The following is a 22500-nucleotide window of genomic DNA, read 5'->3' as shown; positions in this document are numbered from 1 at the left end:
AAGTTATTAAGCAACAGATAACTATAGGAGACAAATCAAGAAAGTACAAGCACAATGACACTAAAAAGGAGACTAATTGATCACTGCTAAAGGGAAACACCACATAGGTTCCTCTCAAATTGGAGAAAACATATCATTGTCAAAGAAATAGAATTCTAGTTAATTTAGGACTAATAGTTAAAGACCATTACCAGCGAGAGACTAAATTAAATAACACAGGATTTAGAACTTAAATTAAGACAAAGTAAGATTAAAACAACTGTTATCCTTTCTCCTAATACATTAATTAGATATGGAGTTTTGCATCAAACATTATACAGGTTGATATAAGGAAACGGTGGCCACAATGATCTAAATCTGAATTATACTATAAGATTTAGATAGTCTAGCACAATCTGGAATGTAACAGTAAAAAGCATTTAGCAAAGTAGTGTGTGTTCATTTAGTAAGAAAAATGCTAATACTATGAATTGAAAATGGGTGATCCTGATGTAAACTTTCCAAAGAAGGTTTTTGCTAATCTAAATCCCTTTGGCAAAGTAGTGTGTATTGTGCTGTGTTGTACCCATTCTGCAAATCTGTGAGCAAATTATTCATTCATTTAGTCAATCAAATAATAAAGGTTTAGTCCGTTTCAGTAGAAGGAAGGAAAACGGTTGAAATAGATGTCCCTTCCTTATTTGGTTAGAGATCGTGTTAAACCAATGAAAAATAGGGATCGGAGTCTCCTTCTGTGACATCACGGAGCGGAGACTCGACCACTGGGGGATGGGTTGTCGAGTCCCTATATCTACCACAGGTTCGAGACATGAGACACACCCACGGAGACCAGCAGCAGACCACGAGGACGCACGGAGAAAGCATCTTGAGAAGACCTCACCAGCGCTGAAAACCTATCCAATCGAGACGTGCTGCAGATGCTGTTATAGAATAAGAAAAGTTAAACGAGAACTTTAAGCTGTCTTTGGATCTTCCAATAAACGACGGCCAGACTGTCTTTGTACCTTTAGCGCCTGGCTCCGACTCCAAATCATTTATAAGACAATTGAACAGAACGTGTGAGTACAACAGCCGAGATACTAGAAAGAGATCCACTATACGATTAGAAATACACGTCAATCTGGAGCCGTTTTCCTGAGCTGAAAAATCCACTATACCATCCTTCGAAGACAAATCTCTCATCTGGCAGAGCAACGACGTTTTCAACGACTGTCTACACTCTACTCTACGGACATCCAAACGCCGGCGGAGAATAGACGGTAAGTTGCGTCATGGGAGATGGGTTTAGGGGGATGCTGGGTGGGCAGCCATGGACTGGGGGTTGTAACAAGGCACCTAATGACATCAAAACAGCCGACGTTTGGCTCCAGTTCTCACAAGACTGGACTGGCATCAGCTGTTGTGATGAAGAGTTAGATGCTGGGAGTCGGAGGAAGGACACGGGCAGTTGGAACAGGACTCAATCATAAATGTAATAGACTAGATTGTGTTCGTTCGGCCGCGTCGTCAGAAAGGTAAATTGCTTTTTCCGTGCTATCAATCACGAACTTCACTCTTAGAATCGGCACGCATGTACGGACGAGTTTAAAAAGACGTTTTAAGACGGATCTGATATATGGTGGCCCGACGTAATCTGCTTATAGAATTCGCCAATTTGTACGGATTCATAGGAAGGCATTTGGTCGATTGAGTGAGAGACGTATAGTCTCCTCAACGATGCTTGAATGTCAAAGATAGAGAGGTTGGGAAGAGGGTTGGTGGGGGTAGAAAGTAAGCCTTGGGATGGAGCACTTGTTGAAACTGCGCTTAAAATAAAATTAAAAGAAAGGCACTTAGAAGCGTTATGAGTTAGTATATAAAGCACTGTTTAGTAGCGGGGCTAATAAAGACCTGTGTAGAAATGTATAAAAATATGGGTAAGGGATGTAAATTGAGATATGCATTAATTCGGTGTGATAGGACACTGATGCGCCAGCTTAACATTAGCGTCACGAGGTGCGGCGGAAACCATTATAAAAGTTGCCGTTGGAACCCGTGAGCTAGTGTTATGCTGAAGCAGACTGGATACATGCTAAAGCTAGGCTACAAGCTAACGGGTGATGCTGGGAGCCGGTGGAGCTTATAGCATCGTGTCGGGTGGCTGGAAAGCTACCGGGCGGGGCTACATGCTGTATTGAGCTGCCCAGGGCTGAAGGTTATTATAATGTTGGATGAGAGTATGTGTGTGATTGTGGCGTTGTATGAAAGAGAATGGGGATGAGTTGTTTAGGAGGTTAGGAATGAATGAATGAAACAGATAATTTTGTAAACAAATGAAGTCCCGTGACGAAGCCTCGCGTGTTGCTATTCTGGTGTCCAACGAGATCTCAGAAATGGCGGACGTGACGTAGTTTCGGGGATGACGTCTGCAGGAAGCCGGCCTGCAAGACGAACTACAATTCGGTGCAGGGGATTCTGGGAGTTGGGGTTAAAATTGAGAGGGCACGTGGGCTGGCGTGCTACGTAATGATGCACGTATTGTTAGAAGGTTGAGGGCGCCTCCTGCAGGATGTTTGGGGGTACTGTGGTGCAATAGAAGTGATGTGCGAAAAAATGCAGCAGGGGGCGATGTTGTCATAGGAATTAAAATAGCCTCTGTTGTGCCACGGTCCCCTTTGCTGTGAGGGGTGCTTTCAAATCTCCCTCATCTCCCTCCCTCCCTCCCTCCCTCCTTCTCCCTCCCTCCCTCCTCCCTCCCTCTCCTCTCCTCTCCTCTCCTTTCCTCTTCTCTCCTCTCCTTTCCCTCCCTCCCTTCCTTCCCTTCCTCCCTCCTTTCCTTTCCTCTCCTCCTTCCCTCTTCTCCCTCCCTCCCCCCCCCTCCTCCCCCCCCCCCCTTCCCTCCCTCCTTCCCTCTTCCCCCTCCCTCCCTCCTCCCTCCCTCTCCTCTCCTCTTCTCTCCCTTCCTCCCTCCCTCCCTCCTCCCTCCCTCTCCTCTCCTCTCCTCTCCTCTCCTTTCCTCTCCTCTCCTCTCCTTTCCCTCCCTCCCTTCCTCCCCTTCCTCCCTCCTTTCTCCTCCCTCCCTCCCTCCTTCCCTCTTCTCCCTCCCTCCTCCCCCCCCTCCTCCCCCCCCCCTTCCCTCCCTCCTTCCCTCTTCCCCCTCCCTCCCTCCTCCCTCCCTCTTCTCTCCCTTCCTCCCTCCCTCCCTCCCTCCCTCCTCCCTCCCTTCTTCTCCCTTTCTCCTTTCCTTTCCTTCCCTGTCTCCCTCACTTCTCTCCCTCCCTCCGTTTCTCTCCCTTCCAATCTCCCTCACTTCTCTTTCCCTCCCTATGTGGTACAGTCAGCAGAGGTTTAGTGTGAACCCGCCTCCCCTCCATCCTCTCCTCCCCGATCCCTCCCTTCTCCCCCCCTCTCCTCTCCCTCCCCCCTCTCTCCTCTCCTCTTCCCTCCCTCCTTTCCTCCCTCCCTCCCTTCCTCCCTCCCTCTCCCTTGAACCCCCCTCCCCTCCTCCCCCTCCCTCTCCCTTCCTCTCCACTCCTCCCTCTCTCCCTTCCTCCCTCCCTTTCCCTTCTTTCCCCAGGAGTACCCCCCCTACAGTGATGCACCCTTCCCCCCCTTTCCCTAGACGCCTCCCTCCCCTCCCTCCCTAGTGTATCGTTCCCTCATTTCCGTTTATGCTATGGTATATGCCCCCCGCCCCGCTGTAGGATTGAGATATCAGTTCTCTCCGCCAGAGGGGTGAGACCCCGTGCGGAAATGGTGCGCTTTTTGCCCCCCCCCCCCCCCCGTCCCTTCCTTATCTCTGGGTCCCTTTTGGGGGGATCCGGTCTGGGTTCTGTGACGCTGTAGGCAGGGTCTAGGGTGCTAACAGGGTTGGGGTGTTGAATGTGGGGATTAATTGGGAAATTAAGGTTGTCTAATGCTTGACTGATCTGACTATTGAAAGATGGTGAAAGGCCAGACGGTGGAACGGCGGCCTGCACCACAGGGCTGGTTCGCACGGACAATCGCAAGAATGAGGGGAACCAGTGCGCCATCTGCATCATCACAGATGACTCGGGGTGCCCTGGTCAGGTCAAAAAGACTTATGAGGGAACTTCAGGAGGTCAGACGTCTGGGTGGCAGTTTTATTACAGCAGAATTGGTTGGGGATGATCTGTTTAGCTGGGAGATTAGGTTGTTTCAGTTGGATGTGGACTCCTTGTTGTGGCAGGATATGAAGGAGGCTAAGACGGAGTTTATATTGTTGGGTGTCTCTTTTCCACAGGATTTTCCGTTCTCTCCGCCTTTTATGAGGGTACTCTCCCCGAAGTTAGAACATGGTTATGTGAGCAAGGGTGGGGTCATATGTATGGAATTATTGACACCAAGTGGTTGGTCTAGCGCTTATACCATGGAGGCTGTCGTGAGGCAATTTGCGACTAGTCTAGTGATGGGTCAGAGTCGCATGGTTAAGGGGGGAGAGGGAGCGGGAGGGGCGTCTTTGAGTCAGAAAGAGGCAGAGGCAGCCTTTAAAACACTGGTGGAGACCCATGATAGGTTTGGCTGGCGATCTCCACCAAAGTCGGAAGGTTAGGAGGCAACGCCGACCGCCATTTAGACATAGGTAGTGTAGTGGTATGTGGTGGTATTGTTGTTTCGGCCCCCCTCTCGTCAGATATTTCTTCCCCCTCCCCTCCTGTCCTAGCTCCTTTCCGAGGTGCGTCACTCCCTCCCTAGTGGTGTACTCCCTCACGGGACGTTCCCTCCCTTCCGGTCTAGCATAAACGTGCTCTGGTCTAGACCGGGTCTCCTCTCCTCTGGGGGAATTGGGTGTGCTCCCTCCCTCCCGGGCCTTTCCCAGTGTGTGTCCCCATCCCCGGCCCGGGGGCGCCTTCCCACCCCCCCCCCTCTTCCACTCTCCTATTAGGGATATATTGGAGGGTTGGTTAGGGGGAAAAGTAGGAAGGGGTAAAATGTTGTATAGTGAACAGTTTGTAATAAGGGATGTTGTTGGTTGTTGTCTGTGGGGCGTTGCAGGGAGAGTGGGGAGACGCACAGCAGGAGGAGGGAAGCAGAGATAACGCAGAGGAGTGCAGGCCGGTCCAAGGATGTTTGGTTTGTCTAGGCGTGCGGAGTGCGTGTTGGTTTTGGGCGCTCTGGTAACGGGTTGGTTGCTTGTTGTGGCGGGAGTTTTGTTTTATTTTTGGCCCCAGGCACCCGAACTTATAAATATAGACGTGGACAGGCGAGAATTGCGTGAGCCTCACACGAATATGTTTATAAAAATAGCAAGGGAGGTGGCGAAAAGTGCAAATAAAACTGATTGTTATGTGTGTGGCCTAGCGCCAGAGTCGTCTGCAGCCGGTTTGCCGTTGATGGCCCACCCAGTTACTGAGTGTCATAACTCTGTGCTGAGGGGTTTTAATCTACCTTTCCTATGTAAGGGTGTGAGTGAGGAGAGGGAAGAGGGGTATCATAAGGCAAAGGGTTTGTTAGGGGCAATGGCGGAGCAGGCTGTGTTGGATGTTACGCCTATTCCAGTGGCAGTTAGGCCAGAAGAGTTTACGAGGTGTGAGGACGGCGAAAATGGTAAATATATGGGCACGCTGGGAAATTGTGTAGGAGGGGTGAGCCTGGGGGCTGCGAAGGTGGCGGCACGGGCACCCCCAGGTACGTATTGGATTTGTGGGGACAATGCATATGCAGCGTTACCGGCAGGTTGGAAAGGAAGGTGTGCGTTGGGATATCTGGTACCGGCGATGAGGATAACTGATGTTTTGCCGACGCACCCTAGGGCTAGGAAGGCGCGAGCTGTGAGTGCGGATCATTTTTTTAGGGTGGCACTTCCTGCGTATGGGACATATGCTAATTGGCAGGAGATTGATCACTTGGCTGCATTGTTTGAAGAGATGACGATCACAACAACTAAGGGGTTTAGCCTAGAGAATGAGGAGATGCGGTCGTTGAGATTAATGGAGATGCAGACAAGGGCGGCAATGGATTTTTTGTTGTCAGCTTCAGGGGGTACGTGTGCGTTGATTGGTCAGGAATGCTGTACTTATGTGCCAGCAAATGATGAGATAGGGATGCCAGATGTGATAGAACATTTGAAGAACATTACGAGGGATCTCCATGAGACTCGGGAGACATCGTGGGAAGATTGGGGTCAGGAGCAGATGGGGTATATAGGTTGGGTGATAGTTAAGTACGTTCTCTGTGCAGTAGTGATATTTGTGATATTGGTCGTGTGTGTGTCGGTGATTAGAGCATGCTTTGGGTATCTGATTAGGACTCTCTGCGCAGCCGGTCCGGCGGTGGAGAAGTCACTCCGCTCGGCTGCACCTGTTATGACTAGGATAATGGCGGTGAAGGAGGGTGACGAAGGGGGCCGAGCGGGGGTGGGCGTTCCGTTGGTGCAAAGGTACCATGAGTACGCCCTGTCTGTCGCTTTTTGATCTGGGCTGCTGGACAGTCTGGGTCGAGGGGTGAGGGATGGGGTGTGCATGGGGTATGATGTTGGGGGACGTGCCTGGGGATATTGTAAAGGTAATGTTGTTTTTGTGAATGAGTTTTGTTTCCATAAGTAGGTACAAGGAGGAGGATTGTGTTGAGTTGTTAGGTCCCTGGGGTCTGGTGCTGAGTCTGTACGGTTATGCATGATCGTTTAGCAGGGCACTGGGCTTCCTGGGGTAAGTGACAAGAAGGGGTGCCTGGGCGTTAACTACCTTGTACCTGTGGTGAGGTTATCCTGTCCTCTGTGGGGAGTCTGTAATGGACGCTTCGGAAAACAGAGGGTGGGGCCTCGCGGCGTGCAGGGAGTGATGTCGGAAGGTGCGTAAAAACAAAGTTAGTGGACACGTGTCTGAGGAGGACAAATGTCCACTGGGGGGAAGTAGTATTGAAAAATGGGAACAAGATGATTGAATGAAATGTAATAAGGGCTGAGACACTAATCAAAAACTTTGTGATTTTCGAGGTGAAACAGAACATTGGAGCGGGAGAACGGGGAAAACATCGGAAAGCGGATATTCAACGAAGGAGGAGTCAACATAGAAGCGGAAATAAGGGAGTAGACACCGAAAACGCAAACACCACTGTCAATCACAACATCTCTCAAGAATTTGAAAAAATTGTATGAATTAAGTAAATGATTATTCATACTGTTGATAACCAATCTCTCAAAAATTAGATGTGGTATGAATATTAGATAGAAGATATATTCATACTGGAAAAACGGAGTAAAGTGAAATTCCAGTTGAAAAATTAAAAAGAACTGTTGTATTTTGTGCTCTATTTTTTCAGCAGTTCTGCCAGGCAACAAGGGCACCACAAGTCAGGTAAGACTACAGATCACCAGTGAAAAGGGAAAGGAGAGAATAGACAGGGCTACAGGTACCGTTAGCGGTTGTTCGAGTAGGAGATAGTCACACAAGCATAGACACCTACACTTAGACAGGGAATACAAAGATCACTCTTGCCTGCTGCCATTTAAAAAAAAAAAAATAAAATAAAGTACATGAGGAGAAGAAACGCATATAGAAAAATGACAACGGAGGCAAGTAAAGATGTGAGTACACCAATTGGTTGGATGGAGGATACCCCGATACAAGTGCTTGCTAAAAATAATCCTTACACAGAGGACAATCCTTACTATGTGGAAAGACTTATTGAATTATCAGAGAAATGGAATAAAAGATGGCCACACATCACCAAACCCTGGCCTATTGAGGGCTCTTTTGATTTAGAAATAATATCAGATCTGCATGCTCTAATTAGGACATATAGAACGGGAGAGGAAAAAGTGGGAAAGCTGACAAAGAGAGGGAAAAAACGCATGTTAGAAATGGACACCTTATCAAAATTCGCTCGGGAAGCTGAGAGAAGGAAGAGTATGGTTGAGGACAGTTCGACTGTCAATAAGGAGGCCCTGCCGACAGAGGAGCTAGCTCCCATTCTGATCACTCCCCTGGCCCCTAATAGTCATCTCCCAAAAAGCACCTGAGGTAATTATAGCACCTCCACCATATGCCAGCAGGAATAGGGAACCAATCTACCCTATCCTGCCTATAATAGACATGGATAGCCAATACGAGATAACCAATAATAGCGGCAGTAGAACAGAGATGGGACGGGCAGTGACAACAATCACCCTAACACCTGAAGTAGACGAAACGGACCAGGAAAGAAGAAGGGAGCGAGACGTTCAGTCCCACAGTATTCCTTATCCCAGGGCGGCGGAGAGATATCGAGACGAAGAGAGACATCGAGGTATATATACACCACTCAGTTCCGCAGCCAAAGAAATTCTCTGGGCAGAAGGAGAGGGACGTCGAAGCGATGACATCAGGGAGATAGACGACAAAATAGATAGTCTATACGTCAGGAGTCGCAGCCACAGATGAGACTATCCCCGGGAGAGGTCAAGACAAGCTCCCAGCTATCGCCGGTCCTATTCCCCCGAAGGCCGCGAATACTGGGAAGACACAGAGGACGAGGACCAGACATGGGAGCCCCAGAACAAGTATCAGGAGAAAGACAGAGAACGAGAGGAAGAGGAGAGAAGGGAGAGACCCATCAAAGGAGTGACGCCGAAGACCTTACCTGCTCCAAAATACACTACAACACTCTCCGTGCCCTCACCTTCCCTCGAAGGAAGCAACCGGCGGATGAAACTGACGGCTACCATGGAGGAATTAAAGCGACGACATCATGGGATGAATAAGGAAAACCGAGAGATGGAAGCACAGATACAGGCCTACCAAGAGGAAAAAGACACTGATTCCGAGGGATACCGAGCAATCGCCGAACGCTGGAGAAGGGGCACTGACGCACGAACAGAATTGGAAGACCAAATGAGAGAAGCAAGAGATGAAATCAAAGCGTTGAAAAGGGCGGAAGAAAAAAGAGTGACCAGATCCAGTACCCGAGAGCCTACGGTCAACATACAACCCTTGATGATAAGACATCAGGGATTGGAGTACCAGCCATGGAATGCTTCAGACATGTCCCAAATATCGGAGAAGTTGCCCTCCCTCCAGAATGGGGCTTTTCCATGGATTGCCAAGCTGGAGGAAATAATGGTAGGCCAACAGCTGGCTATCGGCGATGTCAAGCGACTACTCTCTCACAAAGTAGGAGTCGCTGGCATGGAAGAACTACTAACCAAGGCTGCCTTGGTGCGGTATGTGGTGTCTGGAGCCCACGACCAAGACCTCTACGCCGCTCACCGAGGAGCACTGTGGCGGGTCCTGCGAGAGACCTATCACACCCTGATGCATCCAGATAAGATCCACATTGGTGCGTTGGGACCTGATACCCCCCCCAGAGAGTATGTGGCACAAGCCTACGCCACCTGGAGAGACATGACCGGCCAAGACCCTGCACAAAATCCAATGGGAGAGGCGATGCTAAGAGAGAAAATACAGAAGGGCCTCTCCAGCGAGGTGAGACAAAAACTGAACGAAGTGGTATGCCTGGGAAGCCTTCCTTTAGATGCATACATGGAGAACGTGAGCCATCAAGTGGAGCTGCACAGGAAGAAGGAACAACAGGCCAAAGACAAAGAAACGGCAAGTCAGCGAAAGCTCATGTACCAACAGCCGGTTGAGGCAGTCAAGATGGTAGAGTACCTCCAAGCCCTGGTACAAGCCACACCACCCAGAGCCGAGACGGGGAATAGTGGACAACTGAACAACCAGGAAACAGCACAGCCCACCAAACAGGAAGCACCGGCACCCACTCAACAACCAAATCAGAGGGGATCAAACGGGCAGTCACGACGAGGAAATGGACAGCAAAGAAGTGGACCCCTGGAATGGCCAGCGTCAGCGGAGTGTTGGCATTGTGGAGAAATCGGACATTTCGCCCGGAACTGTCCGATGGCTGGTTGGCGAAGCCAAGGACCCAGCAGCAGGGGTCGAGGAAATAACAGAGGAGGTGGTCGAAGAGGTTATGGCCGATCCCAGGAGCAGTGGTACGGACCCAACCAATACCAGAACCAATACCAGAACCAGGACCAGATGCAAGACCAGAACCAGCAACAGAACAGGGGCCCAGTGAATCCGTCCAGAGGGCCGGAACAGGAGTTCTGACGAGGCCCAGAGAGTTCAATGGGGGGGTGCCAGCTGTCATTGTCACACTTAAGGGAGGAACCGATAGTGCACGTAGCGGTGAATAATAAATCTGTCAGGATGATGGCAGACACCGGGGCGGCGTACACTGTGGTCCAACCTAAAGATGCGACACACCTGCCCATGTCCAGTCGATATGTACGGACCATTGGATTTGAAGGGATAAAGAAGCTGATTCCAGTGACAGAGCCTGTCACCCTGAAGTACAGAGGCAAAGAGGCGACGGTTTCCATCTTGGTCTCCGACACCGCACCCATTGGCTTACTGGGCAGAGACGGCCTTGGTATGTTGGGGATGAACATTCTATGCACACCCGATGGTTGTGTGATCGACGTCCCAGAAGACCAATACTACGAAATGATGCAAAGAACAGACCCCCGACCCCCGGAAGTATACTGGTTGGGGAACCTAAGCCAGGAGTTGCTCGGACCAGCGTTGGAATGGGAGACCTTCATCACCGCCAATATGCCATCGGCGAGGAACCCAGAGACACCATACCACTGCACTCTACAATACTATAAAGATGCGGATGAAAGACAAGCCGAGGAGTGGATGAGAAATCAACCAGAGGAGGTGCAGCTCAACGCCACCAGCATAGTGATGGGTCCCCAAGGAGCAGCAATACGGCTTGCACGAAGCAACTATCTACAAAAGGAACACGAGATCACAGACAGCGTTCCCCACGTGACGCTAAAAGTGACCGACTCGTGCCACCAACAACACATCGGAAGGATGATGAAAGAGGCAGAAGGAATAAAGTTCGAACAGACGACGGAGAACCGACTCATATGGATAAGCCCGGACAAATCGGTTCATCAAGATAATGATTCAAGGCACAGGGATGGGACGTCCCCAGACGGTGCAGCTGTCACAGGAGACAGTAGAAGAAACCCCCCAGAAATTGAGCCTCCAGGAGGAGATGATGGGGGCCATACCAGAAGTGCTGTGGTCAAAACATAGCACCGACATTGGACTGATCAAATCTGCTCAACCAGTGAGGGTGGAGCTTAGACCAGGAGCAACCCTGCCCTGGAAAAGTCAGTACCCACTGAAGGAAAAAGCGGTGGCCGGAATTGAGCCACAAATCAAAGGACTTCTAGAAGCCGGAGTACTACGAAAGACAAAGAGCCCCAAGAGCAACACGCCGTTGCTGCCAGTGGAGAAACCTGACACCTCGTACCGTCTGGTACACGACTTGAGGGCCGTCAATGAGGTTTTAATTGACTATCCCGCCGATGTCCCAGATCCCCACACACTACTGACATTCATCCCGCCGCAAGCTGAGTATTTTACAGTTATAGATTTGTGTAGCGCCTATTTTAGCGTACCTTTGAGCAAAGAGTGCCAGCATTTTTTTGGTTTTACCTATAAGAATGAGCATTATGAGTACACTAGGCTCCCACAGGGATTAAAGCATTCCCCACACATCTTTAACAAGATCTTGAGAGAGGATCTGGACGGGTTGGACCTGAGATTAAAATCCAGAGTCATTCAGTATATGGATGATATTATCTTGTGTGCCGACGATCAGACAACATGTCACAAGGAATCTATTGAACTATTGCAACTACTAGCAGAGAAGGGACACAAGGTGTCTTTGAAAAAATTGCAGTACTGTCAACCTAAAGTAGCATATCTAGGTCAAACGATTTCAAAAGGCCATCGAGCTATTACAGAGGAACATTTGGTGGCTATTAAGAAAGCTCCAAAGCCAGTGACTGTAAGACAGATGATGATGTTTTTGGGAATCGTCGGGTATAGTTCCACTTGGGTGGAGAATTATACAGAACTAGTAGGGCCTTTAAGAGCTATGATAAAAGTTTGCGGAAATGATAAGTTGAGTGCTAAAGTAACCTGGACTGAGGAGGGCCTAAGGGCATTTGAGACCATAAAGACCCGTATGTTAGCTGCCCCGGCCTTGACTTTGCCTGATTATACCAAGCAGTTCATACTGTATGTCTCTTCCTCTTCAGATCAGAGATATGCATGCGCAGTACTGGCACAAAACACCGGAGTGGGGATCCATCCACAACCAATAGGATACTACTCCATCGCCTATTCAGAGGTGGAAATGGGAATGCCTCCGTGCTACCGAGATTGCGCCGGAGTCTTCCTGATGTACGAGAAAGCTGCAAGTATCATGATGGGGTATCCAGTCAATATTATGGTAGGACATGCGATCCAAAATTTGTTGGAATCTGGTAAATCTGCACTAACGATACCCCGTCTGAAAAACTATTACAGGATTTTGGAACAGGAAGATGTTACTTTGACTAGGTGTTCCACAGTGAACCCAGCGCAGACCCTTCCTAAGCCTGAGGATGGAGAACCTCACGACTGTGTGGAACAAGCTGAGAGGTACTCCAGACTTAGAGCTGACTTGCAGGCTTTCCCGTTTAGCAGTCCTGATTTGGAACTTTGGACAGATGGCTCATGTTACAGAGTTGGAGAGGACCTAAAAGCAGGTTACTCTGTAGTAAAATCACAAGGTGATGGGTTCGTCGTAGAAAACTCTGACTGAAGCGTGCAAAATGGCAGAAGGTAAGAGCTGTAATATCTTTACGGATAGTAGCTACGCACAAAATATAGCTTTTCTCTACGGAGCAGTGTGGAAAGGGCGAGGTTTTAAGAGAGCAGATGGTACCGCCATAAGACACTGTAGTCAGATAACCGATTTGTTGGAAGCAATAATGAAACCCAAACAAATTGCGATTATCAAATGTGCTGCCCATCAGTCTGATGAGTCTAAAGTGACCAGAGGTAACAACATGGCGGATGTCGCTGCCAAGCAAGTGACAGGTGCGGACAGAGCAGGTAAGGTATTGGTTATCACACATGAGGTGGAGTTGGAAGATAAGATTACTTACAAAGATGTTTTGACCTTTCAGGAAGAGGCGAGTCAGGTGGAGAGAAATCTCTGGTCAGCAAGAGGGGCTAGTAGGGATGGGACAGGTTTGTGGCGGAACCATGAAGGACTTGTGGTTGCACCAACTGGCCTGGTCGGACTGCTGATCCAAACTGCGCATGAGTTCTGTCATGCCCACCGGAGAGAGGTGAGTAGGAAAATTGAGGAGTATGGGTTTTGGGCGCCAAACCTGCTACGGCAGATTGATTGTGTAATAAGTAGATGTGCAATTTGCTTGAAGAACAATGCACGCAGAGGGATCGTTGTGTCTCCGGGACACATCCCCACCCCAAATGGCCCAATGAGAGAACTTGTGATTGACTATGTAGACATGATAAAACCGATTAACCAAAAAAGGTACATTCTTGTCGTGGTGTGTCGATTTTCAAAGTGGGTGGAGGCTTGTGCGACTAAACATAAGGATGCTGCCTCAGTGGCTAAGTTCTTATGCCGTGATATAATAAGTCGTTACGGAATTCCCGATAAAATCGCGTCGGATAATGGAAAAGAGTTTGTGGACAAAACAGTACGTTTAGTACTCCAACAGATGGGGATAAAACAGCGTTTCGGGTCCGTTTACCACCCTCAGAGCCAGGGGGCTGTGGAACGCATGAACGGGGTACTTAAGAACAAATTGGTTAAGATCTGTCAACACACCGGTCTAAACTGGCTGAGCGCGTTACCGTTAGCATTAATGGCTTGTAGATCTAGCGAGATCCGGGGCCTGCGTTTAACTCCGCACGAAATGTTGTTTGGCCGATGTATGGTTGTGCCCGGATTGCGCGCAGCAGGAAAAGGTCCGAGTTTGGATATTCTAGACCACGAGATGCGTGAGTACGTGAAGTACATGTCAAAGCTCCACGGGGCAATCTATGATTATGTCTCTAGTAAACGAGAGACAGAGGAGGAGGAGGATAGGCGGAATGTTCCCCAGATAGTACCAGGGGACTACGTTTATGTTAAAGTGTTCAGACGCAAGTGGTATGGAGCGCGGCGGGAAGGACCGTACGAGGTCGTAAGAGCTACGGAAAGAGCGCTACAGGTAAAAGGATCTTCAATGTGGTTTCACCTTTCGCATTGCGTAAAAGCCCTGCAAGATGGGCAAGAATTGGAATCCGAACCCCTGTTCATTGATCAAGAACAGGAGGAAAGGCACGACGAAGGGGAGAATGAAGACGATTATGGGGAACCAGACCGAGGCGAACATGATGGTCCCTCTAGGGGAAATGAAGGATTTTTGCAGGAACCAGACAGAGGAGATCATGAATTGGAATTGGAAAATGATGATTTTTCCTCTGTGGATTTTGGCGGAGTACCAACAGCGGAACCAAGGACGTTGGAGGAGAGAGCGATTAGCGCAACTGCAACGAAAGAGACACGGCCAAAAAGGGTTATTAATAGACCTCAGAGGTTTCAGTGAGGATAACTGGTAGAATTGCAGCTAAGAGGAAATAGACCTCAGAAGGTCTTTTGCGAAGGAGAAATTTAGTTTTTATATGTTTATGGTTTAAGTCTCCTTCGGGGGGTTTTATTAGAAATGTTAGTCTTCTATTTTTGTGAAGTAGAATCTTTTCTTGCAGAGGCCATTACACAAATAGACACAGGTGGTAAGTAAGGACATGGATAAATATAGTCGTAAACAAAAAGAAACTGAGAATGGTACGATCATCTCTTTGCATAGAGAGACGGACCTAGACTGGATGTCATAATAATAACTGATAATGTGTATAACTGTGCAAGAAGAAGAGGTAAGTGAAATTTTGGATTTTTTGAATTTTTGAAATTTTTGAAAAATTGTTTATATTTTATGGAAATTATATCATTTTTGATTTTGGAAATTTACTGGTTACATAATGAGGGTAGACCCCTCAGAGAAGGGATTGTCGTAAATTAATTGAATCAAAAAAGTATGGTACAAGTAATGTTAGGGTTTTAAGGAGACACAGGGTCATAGCTAAAAGAGGAAGGACGCTCGAGTCAAAAGCAAACAGCAAGGAATGCATTTTTGGTTAATGGTTGAAATAACTGTGTCCCCACATCCCCCCTAGCGAGGTTAGTAACGCCATAAAAATCTACCCCTCCGACACCAGGAGGAGGGGTTGGTGTATTTTAGGGTAGAAACAGACCAAACCATGGTGCTATTCTCCTCTGGTGACAGTTTAAGTCTTCTGCCAGGAAGACAGATAGATGGTTACAGGGTCGCATTCCTTAGAAAGACAGTTGGTGGTTTAGATGTGAGTAGGAGATAGAAGGCCAGGAGGAAATAACTTAGCAGCTGGTCTAAAACAGTTAATGACTTAAAAAAATGCAGAAAGTTAAGACTCTAAAATAAGCAAGTTATTAAGCAACAGATAACTATAGGAGACAAATCAAGAAAGTACAAGCACAATGACACTAAAAAGGAGACTAATTGATCACTGCTAAAGGGAAACACCACATAGGTTCCTCTCAAATTGGAGAAAACATATCATTGTCAAAGAAATAGAATTCTAGTTAATTTAGGACTAATAGTTAAAGACCATTACCAGCGAGAGACTAAATTAAATAACACAGGATTTAGAACTTAAATTAAGACAAAGTAAGATTAAAACAACTGTTATCCTTTCTCCTAATACATTAATTAGATATGGAGTTTTGCATCAAACATTATACAGGTTGATATAAGGAAACGGTGGCCACAATGATCTAAATCTGAATTATACTATAAGATTTAGATAGTCTAGCACAATCTGGAATGTAACAGTAAAAAGCATTTAGCAAAGTAGTGTGTGTTCATTTAGTAAGAAAAATGCTAATACTATGAATTGAAAATGGGTGATCCTGATGTAAACTTTCCAAAGAAGGTTTTTGCTAATCTAAATCCCTTTGGCAAAGTAGTGTGTATTGTGCTGTGTTGTACCCATTCTGCAAATCTGTGAGCAAATTATTCATTCATTTAGTCAATCAAATAATAAAGGTTTAGTCCGTTTCAGTAGAAGGAAGGAAAACGGTTGAAATAGATGTCCCTTCCTTATTTGGTTAGAGATCGTGTTAAACCAATGAAAAATAGGGATCGGAGTCTCCTTCTGTGACATCACGGAGCGGAGACTCGACCACTGGGGGATGGGTTGTCGAGTCCCTATATCTACCACAGGTTCGAGACATGAGACACACCCACGGAGACCAGCAGCAGACCACGAGGACGCACGGAGAAAGCATCTTGAGAAGACCTCACCAGCGCTGAAAACCTATCCAATCGAGACGTGCTGCAGATGCTGTTATAGAATAAGAAAAGTTAAACGAGAACTTTAAGCTGTCTTTGGATCTTCCAATAAACGACGGCCAGACTGTCTTTGTACCTTTAGCGCCTGGCTCCGACTCCAAATCATTTATAAGACAATTGAACAGAACGTGTGAGTACAACAGCCGAGATACTAGAAAGAGATCCACTATACGATTAGAAATACACGTCACATTCTACTGTGAAGCCAAGCATGTTCAACCTGTGCAATGATGATTCCATGCTCTCTAGTATTACAGCTAACACCCCTGATGTATTTGTGGTAAATAAACACCTTAGGGAGGTGTCCATTCTTGAGGTTGGCTGTACTTTTGACTACAGCTTAGAAGAAGCCTTCCTAACCAAAATGCTGAAATACCAACAGCTACAGCAGACCATCTCACAGCTAGGCTACAGATGTAAACTCCTAGTTTTTATCTTTGGCAGCCTAGGGCATGTGCACAAGTTGGTTGTGAGGGGCCTACAAATAGCCGGTCTCCCCAAAAGGAAGGCCAAGCAGTTAGCCAGGTACTACTCAGTATCAGCTGTTATAGGAAGCCGCTCGATTTGGAGGAGGCGCTGTTACCTTTTCCCATGATTCTGCCGTCCATGCACCTTGTACCTGCCTGTTCTTCCATAATTTTCTGACTGCACTTGCATTGTTTATGTCCTTTGTATGAGACCTCCTTGTACTTCTGTTCATGTGGACATAAATAAACATTTCAAATGTGTGTATATGTATGTGTGCGTGTGTGTGTGTGTGTGTGTGTGTGTGTGTGTGTGTGTGTGTGTGTGTGTGTGTGTGTGTGTGTGTGTGTGTGTGTGTGTGTGTGTGTGTGTGTGTGTGTGTGTGTGTGTGTGTGTGTGTGTGTGTGTGTGTGTGTGTGTACTAACCCAGACACAGTGGGACCGGGTAGTTCCATCTCCTCACTGGACCAGGCATACAGGTGATGTGGGCGTTACCCTGGAGACAACAAACAAACACAGGATCAGAGACACAGAGGACCTCTTCACATGCTCTCCCACTTCCTGTTCCTCACTCTGTCAAATAACAGTCTCCACAAAGCCACGCGAATAGATGTAAATGATTAAACACTTAAACTAGACCCAACAGTTAGAGACTCACAGTGAGAGAAGTTGATCCCTATGTTGTGTTTGGAACGAGACAAGCAGTAACTCCACTGTTTGGCGAAAACACCGTTCCGCCTCTCAGGCTGTATTTATTTATTCTGTTTAGTTTGTTTTTTCTAAATCCCTCAAACATTGGATCAACAACAGTAAGTCTTCAATCTTATTCATTTGAATATAACTGTATTGTCCACCGAGGTGGAAAATTGTCTCGTCGGCTCAACAAACAGAGAATTAAACACAAGAAGTCAGATACTAAAACAATCATAGAACACAAACACACACAGACAGAGTTACACATTAGAGACACATAAAACACACAGACAGAGTTACACATTAGAGACACATAAAACACACAGACATAGACAGAGTTACACATTAGAGACACATAAAACACACAGACAGACAGAGTTACACATTAGAGAAACATAAAACACACACAGACAGAGTTACACATTAGAGACACATAAAACACACACAGACAGACAGACAGAGTTACACATTAGAGACACATAAAACACACACAGACAGAGTTACACATTAGAGACACATAAAACACACACAGACAGAGTTACACATTAGAGACACATGAAGGACTTCTTGAATATATTCCTAGTTGCCAGGGTGACTCTGGCTGAATAAAGGATGGAGGCTGTCTGCCAAGATACTCCTCGCCTGTTTCCTTGTTCTTTCTGCTGTTCTTATCTTAATATAAATACTATCACCATCTTTCTGAATACATTTGTAGATAAGAAACTAATTGATGTGGTAAACCATTTTAAGAATAACAAATACACTGATTGTAATGAGATTGAGTAAAAACCACTGACTCCAAACAAGTCACATTATTTCCCAGCAAAATGAAAATAGCAAAGGTCATTATCTACAGAAATTGGAGAAACACCTTTTCAAACCAGAGACCAATTTATCTCCTCCCACAGTTCTTGAAAATCTTGAAAACTATTTTGTTCAAAGACTTGATACTTTCATAGAAACACAAAACTTCAAAGCATCAATGTGGCTCAATCTACATGAATGGCAGTGATGGAAGTGATAGAAGAATCCAAGCAATAGAAAACCAGGAACATACTGTAGGGGCATTCCTACATTTAAAAAAGGCATTTGAAGAGGAAGTGTTACGGATTGGTGTTGGCAGAGGACCCAAACGCAGAACAGGATGAGGAGGAAGCAATAGACAAGACGAGGCGTGGAGCCAGGGGTGAAGTAGTCAAAAAAGAATGCTTTACTTTAAAAGCAGCAACAAAAACAAGGATCTCAAACGAGAGCACAGCAATGGCTGGCAGAGAGCAAAATACAAAAACAAGACACAAAAACCACAGCAGTGCTGGTAGGGAAAACTGTACAAACTAATCTACAAACAAACATTGACCAAAACGACTGTAAACACGAAAAAACAAAGATGGTAAAACAAACTGAAAACAAGACTTACTAACATAGGGAGAACAAGGAGCGAAATGACAGAGCAAGAGTAACAACGAAACAATGAACCGACAAAGAGAGACTGGCAAAACGAGGCAGATATACAGACACTGATTGACACAAGAGGGTAATTGGGAACAAGACACACCTGGGAGCAAAACAGAACTAACACAAGGCCAAAACACACTGGGGAATAAACAAGGCTAGAACAACAGACCGAATCAAATATACAATACTGAGACAACACTAGACTGATCATAATTACAACACAGACAGCAGACTAGTGATGATATTCAGGAAATCAAAACAGACAGAAACATAGAGATGCACACGGTGCAGCACCAACTGAATTAGGCCACCGGGTGGCAGTAGAGCAAAGTCTATGAACTTGACACGACTGTTCATGTGTGGAGGAAGTCCATGGAGAGGTGGGGAGGAGGGACTAGCAGGCGAAGCCTGGCCAGGAAAAGATGAACCCTTACAGCAAGTTTGCCTGGATATTGGGAATCAAAAGCAAGCAGCAAAAAGCTACACAGGAAGTGGAAGCCAGACGCTACACAGGAAGAGGAAGCCAGACGCTACACAGGAAGAGGAAGCCAGCGGCTACACAGGAAGTGGAAGCCAGATGCTACACAGGAAGAGGAAGCCAGCAGCAAACAGGACGAGGAAATCAGAAGCTACACAGGAAGAGGAAGCCAGATGCTACACAGGAAGAGGAAATCAGAAGCTACACAGGAAGCACTGAAACATTGACCATTGCCCCCGGAGGCTAAATCATCATTAGTAATAAAATAAAATAAAATAAAATATGACTCTTTAGTGACCTATTTACCTGTTCCTTCTACAATATAGTGTCCTGTTCTTAAAACACTGATATCCAATTGAAGGGAGGCAGAAGCTAAGATATTCCTTTAACTATGTTGACTAAAGACACATTTGCCTGTGATGGTTAGGGTTAGTATTTGCTGACCTGCAGAGAGGGTTAGGGGTGAGGGTTTAGGAGGTTACCTGTAGGGAGTACCCCTGTTGGCAGGAGAACTGCACCACATCTCCCACCATGTACCTGTCACCCTGCCGGATACCCCACGACGGAGTCAGAGGCTCAGGACACGACTCCAGCCCTATAGCTGCACACACACACACACACACACACACACACACACACACACACACACACACACACACACACACACACACACACACACACACACACACACACACACACACACACACACACACACACACACACACACACACACACACACACACACACACACACACACACACACACACACACACACACACACACACACACACACACACACACACACACACACACACACACACACACACACACACCGAGAACAAACCACACCATAGTTAGAAGTGGGGCCCACAGCCTGATGTGGAGACGGTCTAGGAGACACTGCATCTAGGAGACAGTCTAGGAGACACTACATCTAGGAGACAGTCTAGGAGACACTGCATCTAGGAGACAGTCTAGGAGACACTGCATCTAGGAGACAGTCTAGGAGACACTGCATCTAGGAGACAGTCTAGGAGACACTGCATCTAGGAGACAGTCTAGGAGACACTACATCTAGGAGACAGTCTAGGAGACACTACATCTAGGAGACAGTCTAGGAGACACTACATCTAGGAGACAGTCTAGGAGACACTACATCTAGGAGACAGTAAATCTACAGCAGTGTCAGTTCTAGGATTAGAGTTGTCTGGGGGTTAGGATTAGGGTTGTCTGGGTTAGTTTAGTTTTAGTTTCTTTAATAGTTGTCATACAGAAGTACAGAATCCTTTTATACAAAATGCTTCTTACTGTTGCGCTCCAGAGACTGTGCAAGACAAGATAAGTATGAAATAAAATAACATAGTAAAATTAGAAGTAAAAAAATGAGGTCACAGTGTTCAGTTTAGACATATGTACAATGTTCGATGCAGAATAGACATAGTTACCATACAATATACAATACTGTGCAGTGTACTAATATACAATACTATATAGTGCAAGGCAGAAATGGAGAAATGGGACGAGGTGCAATTTAGGTACAATTCACAGTAGGTGTACGAGTTGTAGTGCAAATCCTTTATCAATAAATATAAAGTGTAAGTGTGTTTGTGTGATCTAAAGTGTGGAGAGTGGGTGCTGCAGTGTGTTGTTTGTTTGAGTGAGTGTGTGCGTGTGGGTGTGTGTGCTGTGTGCCTTTGATGGTTGTTGCATAGTGATTATTGTTGGTTTAGCGATTATTGTTCGTTTAGCAGCCTGATGGCCTGGGGATAGAAGCTTCTTCTGAGTCTTTCTGTGCTCGCCTTAAGACTCCGGTATCGCTTGCCTGACCGCAGCAGTTCAAAGAGGCAGTTGTTCGGGTGGCTCGAGTCCTTAATAATTCTCTTAGCCTTCCCCTTGCACCGCTTGTTGTAAATGTTCTGGAGGGTGGGAAGCCCCCCTCCAATTGTGCGTTCGGCTGAACGTGTCACTCTTTGTAGTCTGCTACGGTCTTGTGCAGTGCTATTCCCAAACCAGGAGGTGATGTTGCCGGTCAGGATGCTCTCTATTGTACATGAGTAGAAGTTCCTAAGGATCTTCTGACTGACTTGGAACTTCCTTAGGCGCCTGAGGAAGTAGAGGCGTTGTCGTGCCTTCTTCACAACACTGTCAATGTGTGTGGTCCATGTCAAGTCCTCGGATATGTGGGCTCCGAGGTACTTGAAACTGTTCACTCTCTCAACCGGTGCCCCGTCGATGCTGAGGGGGCTGTAGTCCTTGACCCCCGACCTCCTGAAGTCCACAATCATCTCTTTTGTTTTGCTGACATTCAGGGAGAGGCAGTTCTCCTGACACCACTGTGACAGGTTCTCTACCTCTTCCAGGTAGGCCCTTTCGTCGTTGGCAGAGATCAGGCCCACCACTACTGTGTCATCAGCAAATTTGATGATGGTGTTGTTGTTCCGCTGTGCTACGCAGTCATGTGTGTACAGGGAGTAGAGGAGGGGGCTCAGAACACAGCCCTGGGGGGCCCCTATGTTGAGCGTGATGGATGAGGAGGTGCAGTTGCCGGCTCTTACCACCTGGGGTCTGCCCGTCAGGAAGTCCAAGACCCACTGGCAGAGGTCGTAGTTCAAGCCCAGGTCCCTGAGCTTGGCTATGAGTTTGGAGGGGGTTAGGGTTAGAGTTGTCTGGGGGTTAGGGTTAGAGTTGTCTGGGGGTTAGGATTAGAGTTGTCTGGGGGTTAGGGTTAGAGTTGTCTGGGGGTTAGGGTTAGAGTTGTCTGGGGGTTAGGGTTAGGGTTGTCTCTGGGTTAGGGTTAGGGTTGCCTGGGGTGTTGGCCACTCCATCTCCTGGAAAATCAAAACAGATCTTTGCATTTTTGCTCTTTTGTTTGTTTTTTGCATTTGAAAACAAATACAAAATAAAATAAAACATCTTAAACTGCACATGTTTTACTATTTCATAAATCTGAGGTCAAGAAACCCATTGTATCTGTTGAGGTCAGAGGTCAAGAGAACCCATTGTATCTGTTGAGGTCAGAGGTCAAGAGAACCCATTGTATCTAATTGGGCTCACCATTTCTTCTTGTCAAACATTTGGAGAAAGATTTTGTCACAGAATGAGGAGCAAATTCAGCCTAAGACTCATCCCCCCCGACACTCCACAAACCGCCTGG

General features: G+C 46.9%; 1 protein-coding gene across 1 annotated transcript in view; it reads right to left on the bottom strand.

Moving 5' to 3' along the window:
- The window catches only part of LOC311226630 (CUB and sushi domain-containing protein 3-like), a gene marked incomplete at both ends in the record, with an annotated part of 799139 nt that overhangs the window by 102197 nt on the left and 674442 nt on the right, over positions 1 to 22500 (bottom strand). The window contains 2 exons of the mRNA XM_084312048.1: positions 17147 to 17216; positions 19829 to 19947. Of these exons, the coding sequence (XP_084168174.1) occupies positions 17147 to 17216; positions 19829 to 19947 (189 nt within the window). The remainder of the gene's footprint in view (positions 1 to 17146; positions 17217 to 19828; positions 19948 to 22500) is intronic.

Source organism: Notolepis coatsorum (genome assembly GCF_963971535.1).
Source record: "Notolepis coatsorum genome assembly, chromosome: 4".
NCBI lineage: Eukaryota > Metazoa > Chordata > Actinopteri > Aulopiformes > Paralepididae > Notolepis > Notolepis coatsorum.
The sequence above is the reverse complement of the archived record's forward strand: the minus strand, read 5'-3'. Positions and strand labels throughout refer to the sequence as shown.